Source organism: Oncorhynchus kisutch, linkage group LG11 (genome assembly GCF_002021735.2).
Source record: "Oncorhynchus kisutch isolate 150728-3 linkage group LG11, Okis_V2, whole genome shotgun sequence".
NCBI classification, from domain to species: domain Eukaryota; kingdom Metazoa; phylum Chordata; class Actinopteri; order Salmoniformes; family Salmonidae; genus Oncorhynchus; species Oncorhynchus kisutch.
This window is the reverse complement of record NC_034184.2, coordinates 39,563,077-39,580,984: the sequence shown is the minus strand read 5'-3', so window position 1 is coordinate 39,580,984 and position 17,908 is coordinate 39,563,077. Positions and strand designations below refer to the sequence as shown.

The 17,908-nt window shown below is 44.7% G+C and overlaps 1 protein-coding gene across 1 annotated transcript in view; it reads left to right on the top strand.

Annotated features, from left to right (window-relative positions):
- The window catches only part of LOC109899698 (ras guanyl-releasing protein 3), a 49,949-nt gene that overhangs the window by 14,691 nt on the left and 17,350 nt on the right, over nucleotides 1–17,908 (top strand). The window contains exons 2-13 of the mRNA XM_020495144.2: nucleotides 5,053–5,236; nucleotides 6,551–6,653; nucleotides 8,313–8,375; nucleotides 9,311–9,442; nucleotides 9,531–9,678; nucleotides 10,056–10,229; nucleotides 13,734–13,850; nucleotides 14,395–14,670; nucleotides 14,866–14,946; nucleotides 15,088–15,201; nucleotides 15,589–15,704; nucleotides 16,695–16,842. Coding sequence (XP_020350733.1) covers nucleotides 5,167–5,236; nucleotides 6,551–6,653; nucleotides 8,313–8,375; nucleotides 9,311–9,442; nucleotides 9,531–9,678; nucleotides 10,056–10,229; nucleotides 13,734–13,850; nucleotides 14,395–14,670; nucleotides 14,866–14,946; nucleotides 15,088–15,201; nucleotides 15,589–15,704; nucleotides 16,695–16,842 — 1,542 coding nt within the window. The 5' untranslated portion in view covers nucleotides 5,053–5,166. The remainder of the gene's footprint in view (nucleotides 1–5,052; nucleotides 5,237–6,550; nucleotides 6,654–8,312; nucleotides 8,376–9,310; nucleotides 9,443–9,530; nucleotides 9,679–10,055; nucleotides 10,230–13,733; nucleotides 13,851–14,394; nucleotides 14,671–14,865; nucleotides 14,947–15,087; nucleotides 15,202–15,588; nucleotides 15,705–16,694; nucleotides 16,843–17,908) is intronic.

The following is a 17,908-nucleotide window of genomic DNA, read 5'->3' as shown; positions in this document are numbered from 1 at the left end:
GCAGGAAGGAATTCTGTTCACCTGGAATTGACATTTTCAGAACAAGCTTCCTTCCCTCTCATTTCTCTATGGTTCACTTGTGTTGTGGATGGCATTATGAAGTAGTGATACTGAGTCGAGCAAGGCTGCTTTTCAACAGAGAAGTGTTTTCACTTCCTGTACCTCCCTGCCCACATTCACTTCCATTTTCATATGCTGTAGTACCTAATAGTACTAAGTACTGCTATAGTACTAAGGTGCCCATACCTAAGTAGTTTCCGTCATATTGCTTCCATCCTTCCGCTCCTATCAGCTCTGGACAAGGGGAGTGACTTAAGGGGGATAGAAGGGGTCAAGCTTTGGATTGTCCTTGTGGAGAGTAGGGCTGGAGTTGTCTGCCTCCACGGAGGCATGGAATGGACAATTAATCCATTTTCTGATCCAGGTCCTCCTCAGGCTCAAGGCAGCAGACTCTTCACGCTAGGAGCCGTGTGCTGCACGCTTCTGTACACCACTGCCCTGATGTGGCTAACCATGATGTCTCTCTCTGGTTGGAGAAGACGTTTGATTTAGAGAGGTTGCGGAAGGTTTTTTTTGGTTGAGGAGAAATTGTAGAAGGTACTTTTGTGGTCATTTTTAGTAGATGTCTTTTAGCACATCCCTGAGACAGCTTGCTGCTCTGCCACAACATTCTGCTCACATTTCATTCTGTTAATCAGAGTTCAGAGCTAAAGGCTCTTCGACATGCAGAATATTTTCCAAGCACCCACAGGGTGGTCTTAAGGATTCAAAGATCAACAGTGTCATGGGTATATATATAGAAGACACATAAGGGATGTTTACCCCTGGGCAACAAACTCAACAGTCATTCGGTGTCATGTAACTACGGCAAGTAAGATACAGTAGTCGGTGCAATAATATTACCTACACGCTCCCTGCTGTATTTGTGGAAGTATAAATGCGAGGTCCTAATGGATTTACCAAATGGAGGTGTTGCTAACATTCGTGTTGCCATTAAGTAAGTAAGTAGCCTTGAACGAGCCTTGGCTTGTGTGCGCTAGAACAGTTAATATCCTGTTTCTGTAGTATGAGGCAGCTTGATGTACAAGTACACTCCCTGGACAGGACACTAGTCTATTGCAGGGCCTTACCCCCAATCTAACTCCTCAGCGCTGAGAGCCAAGGAGAGACTCATCAGGTCCCATTTTTAGGGCCCTTTGTATGACTCCGCCTGGAATCAAACTCCCAACCTTTCAGGGCGGACACTCGAACCACAAGGCTACTGTGGTTAGTCTATCTAGAACCTAAAAGGGTTATTTGGCAGTCCCTATAGGAGAACCCTTTGAAGAAACCGTGTTGGTTCCAGGTGGAACCATTTTGACTGGACATGCTTGTGGAGAAACATGCCGTTTCCAGTTGACAGCTGATGCTTATGTTGGTTCTGTCTGTCCCTCTGCACTATGGGGTCAGAACAACATTTACAGCATAGACTAATTATGTCATTCAGGACGCTACTGTACAACTCTGTGTTCACAACTGTATTGACCAAATAGCTCACTGTATGCTTTGAGCACAAAATGTATGGTGAAGCTGGAGTCAAAGCAGTAGCTGAGTTGGAGACCTTTGGTTGTTGGTTTATCAGTGCTCCTCTCAGCTGATTGAAGTGTGACCCTCCAAGGCTGCTTGGCTTTTGGCTTTTGTCTGCACTCTGGCTCTGTGCGGAGCTACACAAAGGCAGACGGTGTGACTGACTGCACAGGGAGTTGGAGGTGAAATACCCAGAATAAGGGGTAGAAGTTTGTAGGATTTTAGACCAATTGTTATGGCTCCTGTAATTGCTTCAAAGTCCATGAAGTGGAGATCATGTCGCAGATCATGATGGAAAACAGTGGTGCATGATCAACCTCTTATCTGTTAGGAGGGCTGCTGTTAGTGCCTTTATGCTTATTAATCAACTGTAATTGCTTGAGATTAACAAGCTTGGGCATATCTGTCATGATGTCCAGTTCGGCTCTAAGCATCTGCTGTTTTGTTTCAGTGCAGTGATAGGCTATTGGCTAGGTAATAACGTAACAGAGTCACATATTTCCACTGAGTTGAATGTTGATCAAATCTTCCTCACGCATTTGCTCTTCCCTTTGCATAGACTATTGACATAATATGTATTTATCAATATGCATGCAGCATGCTACTATTCAAATGCAATATATACTGTATGTTGTAGAACATTTACATTTCACATTTTAGTCATTTGGCAGACGCTCTCATCCAGAGCGACTTAATCATGGAACTAGTGTACATCAGTTTGTTACGTTTTCAAATGCACCTGAAACTGTGGTAGGCAGGAGGCTTGAGATGGGATTGAAGTAGGTAGCTTGACATGAATCTCCATGGCAGAGTTGATTAATGTTCGCACCAAGGCAATCCGAGACTAGGCCTTGATTTACGTATGTTTGTCTCCGAGCCTTAATTAAGAAAGGTCGCCTTCAGTCAAGGCCATGGACATCATCTATCTTAACATTAACGACGATGAATCGGAGTTGAAGGACACATAGTAGTCAGTACGGTAACACATCCATTCTATGTCCATCTTTTAAGATCTTATCAGCTCTGTCTGCAGCTAGAGAGAGCTCACTAATCATCTTACAGTCAAGGGACAAAGGCTTGATTTCATTTCCAGAAAAAGCGTGTGGCACGCACACACACACACACACACACGCACGCATGCACGCACGCACACACACACACACACGCACGCATGCACGCACGCACACACACGCATGCACGCACGCACACACACGCACACACGCACACACGCATGCACGCACGCACACACACACACACACACACACACACACACACATACACACATACACACACACACACACACACACATACACACATACACACACACACACATACACACACACACACATACACACACACACACACACACGCACACATACACACACACACACATACACACATACACACATACACACACACACACACACACACACACACACACACACACACACACACACACACACACACACATACACACCACTCCTGACCCTAACCCCCACCAATAATTAGCCAATCAGCGTTGAGCTGAGCTCAACTGCGGGTTGTCCTGGTGCAGCAAAATGCTCACCAAGGCAGGCCATTTCTGGTCTGTTTGGAGGCCAGTATGGATTTGGCTTCACACCAATCAAATCACATCCTAAGCAAAAGAGTCATTTTCATTTCTGGTCTGTTTGGAGGCCAGTTTGGATTTTGCTTCTCACCAATCAAATCACATCCTAAGCAAAACGTCATTTTCATTTCTGGTCTGATTGTGTTGATGTCCTGCTGTATCTAGCTTGCTAAATTAGCCCTTTCCTAAGCCATGGATGGAGATGGGATTTGGACTAAATCATTGGCTTGTACAAATAATTATGACGCCGATTCTGATCGAACCATAAATGAATATGTTGTGCCACTGGCCTGAGACGATGGAAGTGCAATATGAAGCCTAGCCCTTTCAGGCTCACGTTAATTAGCAATCTAACTTAGCTGGTTGATTGTTGCCCATGTGAGGAAGTCAGGCAAGCAAGCATTTTATCTAGGTAGCCTATGACAACATTAAACTAAAAGTGCATTGTATGACAGAGCCATAGACCGTTTTGCCAACATGAAAGAGAGGAGGATGGCATTGTCGTTCAACTAGTTTGCATGTAGGGTGAGTCAAAAAATAATAATATTTGCAAGCAAGCACGCACGCACACACACACAGACAGAAATCAGTACCATGGACATCCACATGATATTTAGCAACATAAATAGTTTTTGGTATCTTTAAGTTGGTTTTCAGAGTATTAAACTATGCATATATATATATAGCCTTGTTGATTTGATGATGTTTAAATGTTTCAATTGAAATGGTTCTGGAGTAGTGGAGGCAGTGCTCCTGTTCTCTTTGTGCTGACTTGTGGTAACTCTGTGGTTCAACATCAGTAGTTGTTTCGTAAACTGTCGAAAACAACTTGCTTGACCATTTTGTATAGGTCATATAACTGTTTGTTACATGCAATGTTTGCTTTGGGGACTTCACAGATGTTGCTCTCTGGTTTAGTAATGAATCAAACATACGTGTAGTTGGATTTATTCCACCACTGTGTGACTTTTGTCTTTTTGTTGTCCCGGTCTTTTTGTACATCACGGTGGTGTATGAACCAATGGGTTATAGAACGAACAATGCAATTATCACAATATAGGTTGTAATATGTTTTTTTTACTGGCTTGTCCTCCTCAGTGATCTTACCCACGTCACCACTACCGCAACCAATCCAAATCAGCCACGGTTTCCAAAACCACCAACCAAACCTTTCGATGACGCCACCTCTAATGTCATCACTACAGACAACTCGCTCTGCTATATCAACCTTTATTGTTGTGTTGAAAAATCTAATCAGGGAATCTTAAAAAAATTTAATAACATTCTAAAATGACATTGTCTGTACTTTTCTTAACTTTGTGTTGGCATCAGTGGCGATACGATATGAACTGACAATCACTGATATTCTTCAGACAGAGAGAAACCACAGTATCCAGATTACATAAATCCAGTCCCCAACCATGCCATTGCAGTCTTGTCCGGGTCACTGGGCCTGAAGAGTATTATGCAATTTGGATGGGATCATGAGCTGTTTTGGTGGTATCACGCACTGAGCACATCAGAAAGTCATTAAACATTGATGGCTGCCATGGGAGTTCTCAGAAGGCTGCCCAGCTCCTGCAGATGTGGAGGACAGGAGCATGATGCTGGAGGAATCCACTGAACTAGCTTTTTTCACTCGCCACTGTTGTCTATTGAAAAACTTAGTATAGCATCCATGTAGTGGTCATATGTAACGTACATGGAAATACACCTGGTGAATTGACTGTGTATATGTTCACAATTAGAACAGCAATTATGATCGTAGGCTGATGAATAAACGACATCCACACCCATGTCTGCATGTGTTCACAATAATCCTATGGAGGGATGTAAGCAATGTTTATTTAGCCTGGCCGTGTCTCCTCTTCTCACAGAGAGCTCCTGAGCAGGCTTTGACCCCTGACCTCCAGGTGTGGAGGTGTACCATGTGTTCTCCCGCTCGGGGGGCGTGAACCCATCTCTGCTGTGAGGAGTCGTCCTGTGGGACCATGGGAACATCGACGCTGGGAAAGGCAGCCCCCCTCAACATGCTACTGGATGCCTGCATCCAGGCTTTTAGTGAGTGACCAATCAAATCATATTACATTTTATTTGTCACATACACATGTTTAGCAGATGTTATTGTGGATGTAGCAGAATGCTTGTGTTGCTATCTCCAACAGTCCAGTAATATCTAACAATTCACAACAATACACACAACCTATAAGTAACATAATGGAATTAAGGAATATATAAATATTGGGACGATCAATGTCGGAGTGGCATCGACAAAAATACAGTAGAATAGAATACAGTATGTGCATATTAAATTAGTAAAGCAAAAATATGTAAACATGATTAAAGTTAATAGTGTTCCATTATTAAAGTGGCTAGCGACTTCAAGTCTATGTATATGTATATATGGCAGCAGCCTCTAAGGTGCAGGGTTACGTAACCGAGTGGAAGCCGCCTAGTAATGGTTATTTAACAGTCTGATGGCCTTGAGATAGAAGCTGTTTTTCAGTCTCTCGTTCCCAGCTTTGATGCACCTGTACTGACCTCGCCTTCTGGATGATAGCGGGGTGAACAGGCAGTGGCTCGGGTGTTTGTTGTCCTTGATTCTCATTTTGGCCTTCCTGTGACATCGGGTGCTGTAGGTGTGCTGGAGTGCAGGTAGTTTGCCCCGGTGATGCTTTGGGCGGACCGCACCACCCTCTGGAGAGCCCTGCGGTTGCGGGCGGTGCAGTTGCCTGGTATGGCACAGAAACACAGTGGGGAAGCTATCTCAGTGGTGTGTGATGTGATCCATACAGTATAGACTGAGTGTACAAAACGTTAGGAATGTCTTTCTAATATTGAGTTGCACTCCCTTTTGCCATCAGAACAGCCACAATTAGACTGGGCATGGACTCTACAAGGTGGCGAAAGCGTTCAACAGGGTTGCTGGCCCATGTTGACTCCAATGCTTCCCACAGTTGTGTCAAGTGGGCTGGATGTCCTTTGGGTAGTGGACCATTCTTGATGCACACGGGAAACTGTTGAGCGTGTAAAACCCAGCAGCGTTGCAGCTCTTGATACACTCAAACCGGTGAGCCTGGCATCTACTACCATACCCCATTCAAAGGCACTTCAATCTTTTGCCTTGCCCATTCACCCTCTGAATCGCACACGTAAACAATCCATGTCCCAAATGTCTCAAGGCTTAAAATTCCATCTTTAATCTGTCTCCTTCACTTCAGCTACACAGGTGACATCAATAAGGGATCCTAGCGTTCAGCTGCATTCCCCTGGTCAGTCTATGTCATGGAAAGAGACCATGTTTAGAATGTTTTGTACACTCAGTGTAGATGTGTTCCCATTGTTCCTTTTCTATGGTGTGATCCCTCTCCACAGATGACAATGGGGAGTTGCAGTCCAACCCGCTCCCTCGCACTCTGCTACTGATGCATCGCTGGTATGTCACATCCACAGAGCTGGCCGGGAAGCTGCTCGTGAAATATCCATGTAGATTCTCATCAGACTAACAAAGAACAGTTGTCATATGTCATTTAAAGCCTTTGGTAGTGTTTAGAAATGGCAGAGTATATACTGTAATATGGGCGCTATGGAATGCTGTGTTCCCTGACTGTGCCAAATGTATTTTCTGGGTGGACACTGACTAACCCTGAGTGACTTTTCCTGAGTATAAAAAAATATCTTGTTTATTTTGAGGGATAGTTTTTCAGTCAACTGTTTGTGTCATTTCTAGCAACCAATTATGATTGGTTGATCGCACAGCTCTGGGTTAAGTCAGATTGTCCTATCAAAGCTACTGGAAGAATCAGACATGTTAAGTGCAAGTGCATTTGAGAGCAACGTTAGAGATGGAGAACCGCTTCAAAAGGAAGAGCAACCTGGATCGAATCGATAGCTATTAGCGTTCCATTCCTCTTTATGATTTGTACCTAGTGTGCCTTGACTGTGCATTTGAATCTGATTCAGTTAGCAGGGTTCTGGACAGTGTTTTCCTGGAGACTCCATACCACTAAGTGGTTTGATGTCTTTGCTTCTGGTTAGACACCCTGAGATATTACAATGCCTGGCGTCAGGCCTCTCCACTGACGAACCCCATCTTTTCCCTGCTGCTGGTTGGAGTAATGGCTGTGGTGCTCCTGATGGAAGATTCCCCTATTTGCAGATCTATAATCAGATTAGCCATCACCCTAAATCCAATCCTAACCTTACCGTCTTGTACAGCTAACCATTTGGGGGCACACAATTCAGTCCCATTCAAAATCGTATTTTCCCTGACCCCTAAACCTAACCCCAAACCGTACCCTTACCCTTACCTTAACCCAAAAACCTAACCTTAACCCTAACCCTAAAACTAACCCTAGCTCCTAACCCTAACCCTAACATAATGCTAACCCTAACACTAATTCTAACCTTAACCCTAAACCCCCTTGAAATACCGTTTGACCTCGTGGGGACTAACAAAATGTCCCCAGTTTGTCAAATCTTTGTTTGTTTGACTTCTGGTTGACTTCTGGTCCCCACAAGAATAGTTAAATACGTCAACCCCCCCCCCCACACACACACCTTTAAACCCCCTATGCTCCTTTTGAGACCCCTCTTTCAAAGTCACTGAGATCTCTAGCCATGGTTAAAGTTGCAAAATTCTGGGCATTTTTTTATACATGATCCTAAGCATGATGGGATGTTAATTGTTTAATTACCTCATTAACCACACCTGTGTGGAAGGACCTGCTTTCAATATACTTTGTGTCCCTCATTTCTCAAGTGTTTCCTTTATTTTGTCAGCTACCTGTATATTTCAACGGTTCGAGGAGGAAAAACATTGGCAAGTGACAATTATTTAGAGAATGTGCACATGCATTGGTGGAGAGGTTCATAACATGGCCAGACCTTTCATTGTTTTTATATTTCCACATACTGGGCATTCCTCTTTGAACACTTAAGTTATTCTTCATTAGAGGAGACATTTTGTCCAACTGATAAATGTGCAGCTGCTTCTCATGAAAGATGCTGTTTTATTGTTGTATTTTTTTTTGTGGGGGGGGGGGGGATGTTGGAAATGTGGAATGTGTGTCCATTCGTAATAGGGCTTGGGACACGGTCTCCAAAAAGTGCTAAACTGTCCTTGACACAACCCCACATACCGTGACTGCCAGGGAGATGAGTGCCAAAGAACGAGACTGAAGATCTGCTATTTAATGAGGTAAAGAAAACACTGCTACATACCAATGAGTTTCTGCGCTCTTTAGTATTGAAGATGTTTTGTATTGCTAGGCTGAAAATGCCCTGAGGGTTGTAGGCTCCTCTCTTAGGGCTCTGTGACTGACTGGCTGGTGTGCAATGAGAGTTGAGAGGATGTCATTACAATTGACAGCCAGTGGCTGTCCTCATGAGACGTGGACCGCCGCCTGCCATCTGAGGTGGAGATACTGTTTTGTGCGAAAGCGTTCAGTGAATTAGGAGTCTTGTGATCTATTATTTACCCCCAAAACGTCCTCAGGCGATCTTTAACAGAGTACACAGACACTCATTTTCACTGGTAGCCCCTTTAAAGCAATTCTCAACCACCGTCTGCCAATCCATTAAAAAATGTGTCCTATTATTTTGTGTGCAACCTTTACATGAAAGGAAATACTAAATAAATCATCTGAATTTAATGTTAACTACTGTAACGAGGGGCCATACTAAAGTCCATGTGATATTTTGCATTGAATTTGTATCTGAAGGGAGAATACCACAATGGCCATTCCCTTGTCAATGGTTCTCTGTATTCATTTGTTATTTCCACATTAGGGAAACATGATTTGTTGGGTTGATAAAATCTAGGCCACGTTTATGACCATGGTTGCTGGACTTGCCCATCTCACCACTCCCCTTAGCCACATCACACTACAAATCACTGAGCAAGGAGCCCCCGGCAGTCCTTGTGCAGGGTCAGTACCCTCAACTCTACCTTTTCCTTCTGAGACTATGGTGTCATTGTGAATCATTCCTATTCTATTGGCACTGCTGCTTGGGGCTACACACTATGATGTTCAGCCAGACTGCCCAGCCATAATGTCCACATGCAAACAGTAAACATATTGCGTAACTGCTAACATATTAGTGCTAAATCAGCCATCCGTGTGTGTGTGTCAGGTACTGGATTACGGTGTTTCCTGCAGAGTTTAACCTGGACATGGGCCTTATACGCCTCACTGAGGAGTTCAGAGACGTGGCGGCTCAGCTGGGCTGTGAGGAACACTACAAACTCATTGACATCTCCACCATGTGAGGAACTACCCAAGGATGGGTGCACACGCACACGGAGTCAGTAGAGAGTTTCCAGTTTCAACAGACTGTGTGTGTTTCTTTCTAGCCCGTCATATGACTGGATGAGAAAGCTGACCCAGAGGAAGAAGCAAGCCAAGAAGGGCAAAGCCTCACTCCTCTTTGACCACCTGGAGCCCATGGAGCTGGCGGAACACCTCACGTTCCTGGAGTACAAGTCCATCAGGAGGATATCAGTGAGTGTCCCTGGTGGAAAAAGACTTGTGCCCTTTCCTCCCTATCTAACCCCTGTGTGTGACATTCCTCAAGACTCTTTCCAAGAGTGCTTTTTCCACAGAACTCTTTTTTTTCCTGTTACTAACTACAGAACAAAGCTTTGGCTGTCAACTAACTTCATCCCCAGGATAATTGCGCACCACCACAGAATATGTTCTTAGATACGTTTGCTCTACCTTTCAGTTTGTTTTATTTACTGGGCAGTTCACTTGTAAATTCACCAGCGATTGAGGGCACACTGTATACTGAATATGCCAATGACGTCTGTGTTATTAACTCAGCGGTACTGTACATGCCACGTACACTAACTCTCTCTTTCTCCAACCCCCAAACCCAGTTCACAGACTACCAAAGCTATGTGATGCACGGATGTCTGGTGGACAACCCAACGCTGGAGCGCTCCATCGCCCTGTTCAACGGAGTCTCCCAGTGGGTTCAGCTCATGGTGCTCAGTAAGCTGACACCCCAACACCGTGCTGAGGTCATCACCAAATACATCAACGTGGCCCAGGTAAGAAGAGGGAGATGGTATCTCTCTCTCAATTAAATTCAAAGGCTTTATTGGCATGGGAAGCAAATGTTAACATTGGCAAAGCAAGTGAAGTAGATAATAAACAAAAGTGAAATAAACAATAACAATGAACAGTAACCATTACACTCACAGAAGTTCCAAAAGAATAAAGACATTTCTAATGTCATATTATGTCTATATACCGTGTTATAATGATTTGCAAATAGTTCTCTTGTCACGAACCTCGCTGAAGAGGGTGCCTCTTCCTGTTCGGGCGGGGCTCGGCGGTCGTCGTCACCGGCCTATTAGCTGCCATCGATTCCTTTTCCGTTTGTGTTGGTTATTGGTTAATTGGGTACACCTGTTTTGTATTAGGGTATTTAAGGGCACTAGGCCCGCTGGGTATTTGTGCGGGCTTGTTAATTGTTACTCTGTGTTTGATGGTGTGATTTGTTTTCATATCTTTATTCTCCGGTCTATTTTGTCCTGTTGTTTTGGACTGGCAACTTATATACGCCCTGTGTGTTGGCGTGATCGTTTTGGTTGCACAGGTGTAATAAATTTGATAAACGACAGAACCCTGCTCTCTGCGCCTGATTCCACCCACCACTCATAGTTATTCGTAACATCTCTCTCTGTCTCTCTCGCTCTGACAGCTGGGGAGGTGCTGTTTCACGCTTCTTCATTCTCTCCACTTACATCCAATATTCCATAACTCCTCACAATTTAGAGTGTAAAACCCGCCCACTCTGACACAATCAATTGTAAAGGAGGCATAAATTCTCATTAACTGTACAGCACTAGCCTCCTGAGTGATGCAGTGGTTTAAGGCACTGCCTCACAGTTGCTAGCTGTGCCACTAGAGATCCTGGTTCGAGTCCAGGCTTTGTCGCAGCCGGCCGCGACCGGGAGACCCATGGGGCGGCGCACAATTGGCCTCGCATTGTCCGGGTTAGCGGAGGGTTTGCCCGGCAGGCATGTCCTTGTCCCATCGCGCTCTAGTGACTCCTGTGGCGAGCCGGGCGCAGTGCACGCTGACATGGTTGCCAGGTGTATTGTGTTTCCTCTGACACATTGGTGCGGCATGCTTCCGCGTTAATCAGGCATTATGTCTAGAAGCAGTGTGGCTTGGTTGGATCATGTTTCGGAGGACGCATTCTCCTCTTCCGAGTCCATACGGGAGTTGCAGTGATGAGACAAGACTGTAACTACCAATTGGATACCACGACAAAGGGGTAATATTTTTTTAAATATATAAACTGTACGGCACTGTAACACTTGAAATGAATAGGGGTTTCTTTCACCACCTTTTTGTGCAGAACATCTCTCATTATAAGTATGTGAACATCCCGAATGAGAAAGAGGACGGGAAAGGGACTCATGTACCATATATTAATCAGACAGTTTGCTGAGCCAGACTTGCATTAAATCATCTGTATCAATGGAGCTGGAACATTGTCAATTAGATCATAACACCCTTCGGTCATTCAAATCTACTGCTGCCCACATACTTTCTTTTGTCTTATAGAAAGGCTTTCTCTTATATGCTTTCCTCGTGTATTTTTTATTTGATTTTATTTGACAATTTAAAATACATAACAATGTTACACCCGGCAACAGATTCATATACAAAAACTCTTAAAAATGACATGGCACAAAGTCGGTGGCACTGCCTCTGGTGGCGTAAGAATGTGAGTCACTTACACGGAACCCAAACGGACTAAGCGCGTGCGCCATCGTGTGCCATCGTGCATAAATCTATTTTGTCGCCCCACACCAAACGCAATCACGACACGCAGGTTAAAATATCAAAACAAACTCTGTAACAATTACATTAATTTGGGGACATGTCGAAAAGCATTAAACATTTATGGCAATTTAGCTAGCTAGCTTGCACTTGCTAGCTAATTTGTCCTCTTTAGCTAGCGCATGCGAGTGGTGTAGTCAGGGTATTACTGAAGTAAAATAGCTTTTAAGATGCATGGGGACTATGACATACAGGATGTTGTGGATCAATCTCAATTTCAGATGAATGACCCTTTCATCAACCATTATCCACTAGAGTTCTCTGAGTTGAGAAAGACCATCATGAGAATGAGGGCTAAGATTCAGTGTTACCCTTCTTATCAACAATTGAAGTCTAGTCCTATAGCTTATTGTGAGAAATTGTATTTCATAATGCTGTTTAGCAGGTTCCATATCACAACGTATCTCAACATTAATCCATGAGAACTTTCACAAAAATCATTATATAGGTGACCTTGAACTCAAACTTGCATAGTATTTTCAATAGTTATGGTGGCACATTGTCTTTGAATTAGTTTTGATCCATCCCCTTGCTCTTTTTGCGATAAACCAAACAGATCAGTGCAGGCGGAATCCTTGCGCTATCTGACGTAAGACAATGTTATGTTAGCACAGGGCATCCCTCCAGCAATAACATTTCATCATTATTAATGTGATTCTCCATGTCTAATTGCTGTGTGCATGGGGGGGGGGGGGGGTGCAAATTATTGTCTGTATTTCTTAACAGACATTAAGCATCATGCATGCTATTAGGCCTCTCAATCTCATCAGAGACCGGTGGCTTCTCTCTACCATTATCATCTACCAGGATTTAGATAAAGGAATTATTCAGAAGACTAATGACAAGCACTCATGCTCATGTCTGCCTCCATTGCTTATGCAGGTCATCTGTCAGCTACAATGAAATGGCCTACCCTTTAAATGCAGAAGCGTGACGTTTAACTCAAGAGGGCTCTTTAGTTTTTTTGTTCAAGCACTTTCCCCTCATGCAATTGATTCCATAAGCACAGTGTAAAGAGATCAATTTATGTTGGTTTATGTTATTTTAGGTACTGTTTTTTATTAAGGTTATTTTAGGTCGCCTCACAAGTGGTCAGCAGTCTAAGGCACTACATCGCAGTGCTTGAGGCGTCATTATAGACCCGGATGAGTTCCCAGGCTGTGTCACTACCGGCCATGACCGGTAGTGACCTATGGGACATAGGGCGGCGCACAATTGGCCCAGCATCGCCCGAGTTAGGGAAGGGTTTGGCTTGGGGAACTTTACTTGGCTCATCGTGCTCAAGCGACTCCTTGTGGTGGGCCGGGTGCCTGCAGGCTGACTTTGGTTGTCAGTAGGACGGTGTTTCCTCTGACACATTGGTGTGGCTGGGTAAAGTGGGCAGGTGTTAAGAAGCGCGGTTTGGCGGGTCATGTTTCTGAGGACGCATGACTCGACCTTCACCTCTCCCGAGCCCGTTGGGAAGTTCCAGCGATGAGACAAGATCGTAATTGGATCGCATTTGGATACCACGAAATTAGGGGAGAAAAAGGGGGTAATTTTTAAAATATATTTTAGGTTTGTTTGTTGTTTATTGTAATTTTTTCTTGCACTGTTTTCTCTTCCTCGTTATCTCTATTTCTCTCTCTCTCTCTATTTATCTCTCTCACTCTACCTCTAATCTCTTCCACTTTGTTCCATGCCACTCTGTCCTTCAGAAACTCCTCCAACTGCAGAACTTTAATACACTGATGGCCATGGTTGGAGGTCTGAGCCACAGCTCAATTTCCCGTCTGAAGGAGACCCACTCTCATCTAGCACCCGAGGTCAACAAGGTCAGCACGTACGCCTGCCTGTGCTCTGTCACAGCCTCACTAATATCATCTGATCGGGTTCTACACTTGAATTGACTTTTGGTCATAATCATTTAGTGTCTGCTAAGGAACAATGTAGGTCAATTCATCAACTGCCATGTATTGATGGTTTCAGAAAACACACCACGCAGAATTGGTATCGTCTTCATTTCCTGCCATTTGATGTTACATTCAGTGTTGGGCAGTTGTGAACCACATGTAATTTAATTACATTTAGCAGAAGCTTGGTGGTAGTTGAACTAAATTAAAATCTTGGTAGTGTTTTCAGTAGTTCATAACTTTTTTTGCCATGTGGTGCAGAGAATTATTGGAACTCCATCACATTTTTTTAAAGGGAAGCTTTAATGTAGCTTAACTTCTTCCAGTGTGAAGTAATTGGTAGCTTGGTGAACTATATTTTCATAGTAGATTCCCCGGCACTGGTCACTCTCTCTGTAGCTTTCCGTTGCTGTATCTAAAAATCGATCCTGTCCACTACTTCCTGCCGTCCTACCCCTCTCATCAGATCTGGAATGAGATGACGGAGCTGGTCTCCTCCAATGGGAACTACTGTGCTTACCGCAAGGCCTTCACAGACTCCGAAGGCTTCAAGGTCCCCATCCTGGGGGTCCACCTGAAGGACCTGATCGCCGTGCACGTGGTCTTCCCCGACTGGGTGAACGACGACAAGGTGAACATCATAAAGATGCAGCAGCTCTACCTCACCTTCAACGAGCTGGTGTCCCTTCAGAGTGCTGCAGCCCAGGTGGAACCAAACATGGACCTCATCTACCTGCTCACTGTGAGTGTCCCGGCCTAAAAGGTCCCCCGTCAACAGGAAATGGACTTGTTAATCGTTCTGTCACATTTCTCATTTCAGTGGGTCTCAAACCACATTTTGTAGGATCATACAGATGAGTAACATGATCATAAATGGCTTCGTTATTGCAGAAACACTAAGTCTATTTTCATGTTTAATCTTAAGTGATTTCCCCAGCTCTCTCTAGACCTTTACTACACTGAAGATGAGATATATGAGCTATCCTTGTTAAGGGAACCACGGAACCCAAAGTCTTTGGTAAGTCTCCATGTTGGGGTCTATAGGCTGCATTGTTGGATCTATGGTTATTATAAATATCAACTAAAATTTATAAAGAACAGAAATAATATTGGATACCTGAGTGGTCCTATCTTCACTCCATCTTTTCCCACTCCACAGCCTACTTCTCCAACAACCCCCAACAAGCCAATGGCCCCTCTGGACTGGGCATCAGGTGTGACAGCCAAACCTGACCCCAATGTGGTGAACAAGCACATCAGGAAGGTGGTGGATGTAAGTTGCTTCCATTACAGTAACACTGATCTGCGTAAATAAAGGCACCTGCATAAAGTCCAGGAGGACATAGCTTAGCTGTGGTCTGAACTGAAACTCTTATTGACTGGTGAAATGACATTGTAGTAGAAAACTAAGTTTTCAAAAAAAAAAACAAGACTTAAACATGTTATTATCTATAAGATGAGTTACCCATTCAGAAATATCTCATACATGACTTCAAGAATCAGTCTGTGGCTATTTCTGTCACAATACCAAATATTTGAGTAGGTTCTGTATATGAACCATTTCCACGATGGTTCACAACAACTACTAAAATATGAATCACACAATTGCTGGTGCTTGTAAATCAGTTGAAGTCCTTTGTTTTTGTCTTATTCTGGGAAGTCTGTATTCAGGAACTACGACCATGACCATGATGGCTACATCTCTCAGGAGGACTTTGAGAGTATTGCTGCCAACTTTCCTTTCTTGGACTCTTTCTGTGTGTTGGACAAGGACCAGTGAGTGACCCTGTCTACCATTGACATTTTAAAGCTTCAGAAGTGTCACAGCTAAGTCACCTCATCCTCCTCTTCTATCTCCCTCTTTCTGTCACCAACAAACACTCTCTCACATCGCCTCTTTCTCACTTAAACACACACAGGCACCAAGCACGCACACGAGCACACACACCCAACCCACACAAGCACGCACCCACCCACAGATTCAAGTTCCACACATGCAACCACATTTTGACATTTCCACACTAACCCATCTCCTCATACATCTCACCTTGTTTGCCCTTCATATATGCACCCCATATCTCTCTCACTCTCTCTTATACACAAACACAGTAATGTGATTCTTGTGCCTAATATTTGCCTTCAAAGCAGTTATGAGCATCCAAGATGCAATAGGACTGCAACTGTGGGTGTTCTAAAAACCCTGTGATTTCACAGGCCATCACCCATTTTTCTCCACACAAACCTACAGTATGAATGAGGTTATTGGTGTTGTCAAACCTCCTATCGTAAATCTGCAGGAAAACACTCCGAAGTCACAACAGAGTTACGTCTGCTTTAGCCCTGCCCTGCCTTGACTAGGAGTGGTGCTTTGTCACCATGGCTTGAGGAGGGGAGGTGAAGGTTATGGCAGCCCATGAAGGACACGCAGCGCCACACACAGTGATCTGCCCTCGTGTCCTGGGTGGTTCGTCTGTTCACTGGAACACCTCAAATCGCATTTCAGATCGCCTGAGCAGCTCCATGACTCAGGAAATAGGTCTGGGAGGCTAAGCTCCTTAGGAGGGAGACTGGATACATGCAGAGGCTGGAGCTGCTACAAACCACCTGGGTGTCTGATCTAGAGCATTTTTGTAGGTCTCTCCATGTCTGGATAAGACAGAAATAAGGGTTGGGATTTACTGTAATGTTTGCAGAACAAAAGCTGTCATTCTCGCCGTCTTATTATTCACTTATCTATATTCTTTGTCTTCTCCCCCCTCACTCCAGAGATGGCCTGATTAGTAAGGATGAGATGATGGCTTACTTCCTGAGGGCCAACCCCTTGCTCCAGTGTAAAATGGGCCCTGGTTTTATCCACAACTTTACGGAGATGACGTATCTGAAGCCTACCTTCTGCGAGCACTGTGCTGGATTTGTATGTATACTGTGCACCTTGTGAGAAACATGAACTGTTTATGCTCAGCGACACAGTGCAATTTCGGTTGGAAGAAAAGTAAAGGCTTTCTGGTAGTTTCTGTCAGAAACTCTGTGCTATATATTGCCGTCAACTTAGCGCAAGCCCTCAGTCAGCTACCAAATGATACAGTGCTGAGAAAAGATGTCCATCTTTATTCCTTGAAGTTGATACCCCATGGCTCTTAATGACCTACTGAGACAAAGATTATTCACAGTGCATAGAGGGGTTTCAAAAAACAGACTGTGATAACATGCGTCTTGGTGAGAGGTGTAGGAGTCAGGTGCAGGAGAGCAGGGATGTCTGAGAAGCGTGTTTTAATAATATAGTCCACTTGCACTGAGCGCACACTGAGCAGGAGGACACATAAACCCTCATGTCCTTGGCTAAAGTGGGCCACCAGTACTTCCCACTAAGACATCGCACCGTCCTCCCAATCCCCGGGTGACCAGAGGAGGGGGATGTGTGAGCCCACCAAATTAACCTGTCTCTAACCTCCAGCGGAACATACACCCGTCCCGCTGGACACTGTGGAGGAGTGGGCTCAACACGCGATGCTCGCTCAATGTCTGCGTCCACCTCCCACCTTACAGGTGCCACTAGACAAGAAGCCGGGAGGATGGGCGCAGGGTCAATGGCCCGCTCCTCTGTATCATATAGTCGGGACAGTGCGTCTGCTTAGTGTTCTGGGAGCCTGGTCTATAGGAGATGGTAAACCTAAATCGGGTGAAAAACATGGCCCACCTTGCCTGACGAGGGTTCAGTCTCCTCGCTGCCCGAATGTACTCTAGATTACAATGGTCAGTCCAGATGAGGAAAGGGTGCTGGGCCCCCTCAAGCCAATGTCTCCACACCTTCAGGGCTCTGACAACAGCTAGCAGCTCCCGATCCCCCATGTCATAGTTTCGCTCCGCCGGGCTGAGCTTCCGAGAAAAGAAAGCACAGGGGCGGAGCTTCGGTGGCGTACCCGAGCGCTGGGAGAGCACGGCTCCAACCCCAGCCTCGGATGCGTCCACCTCCACTATAA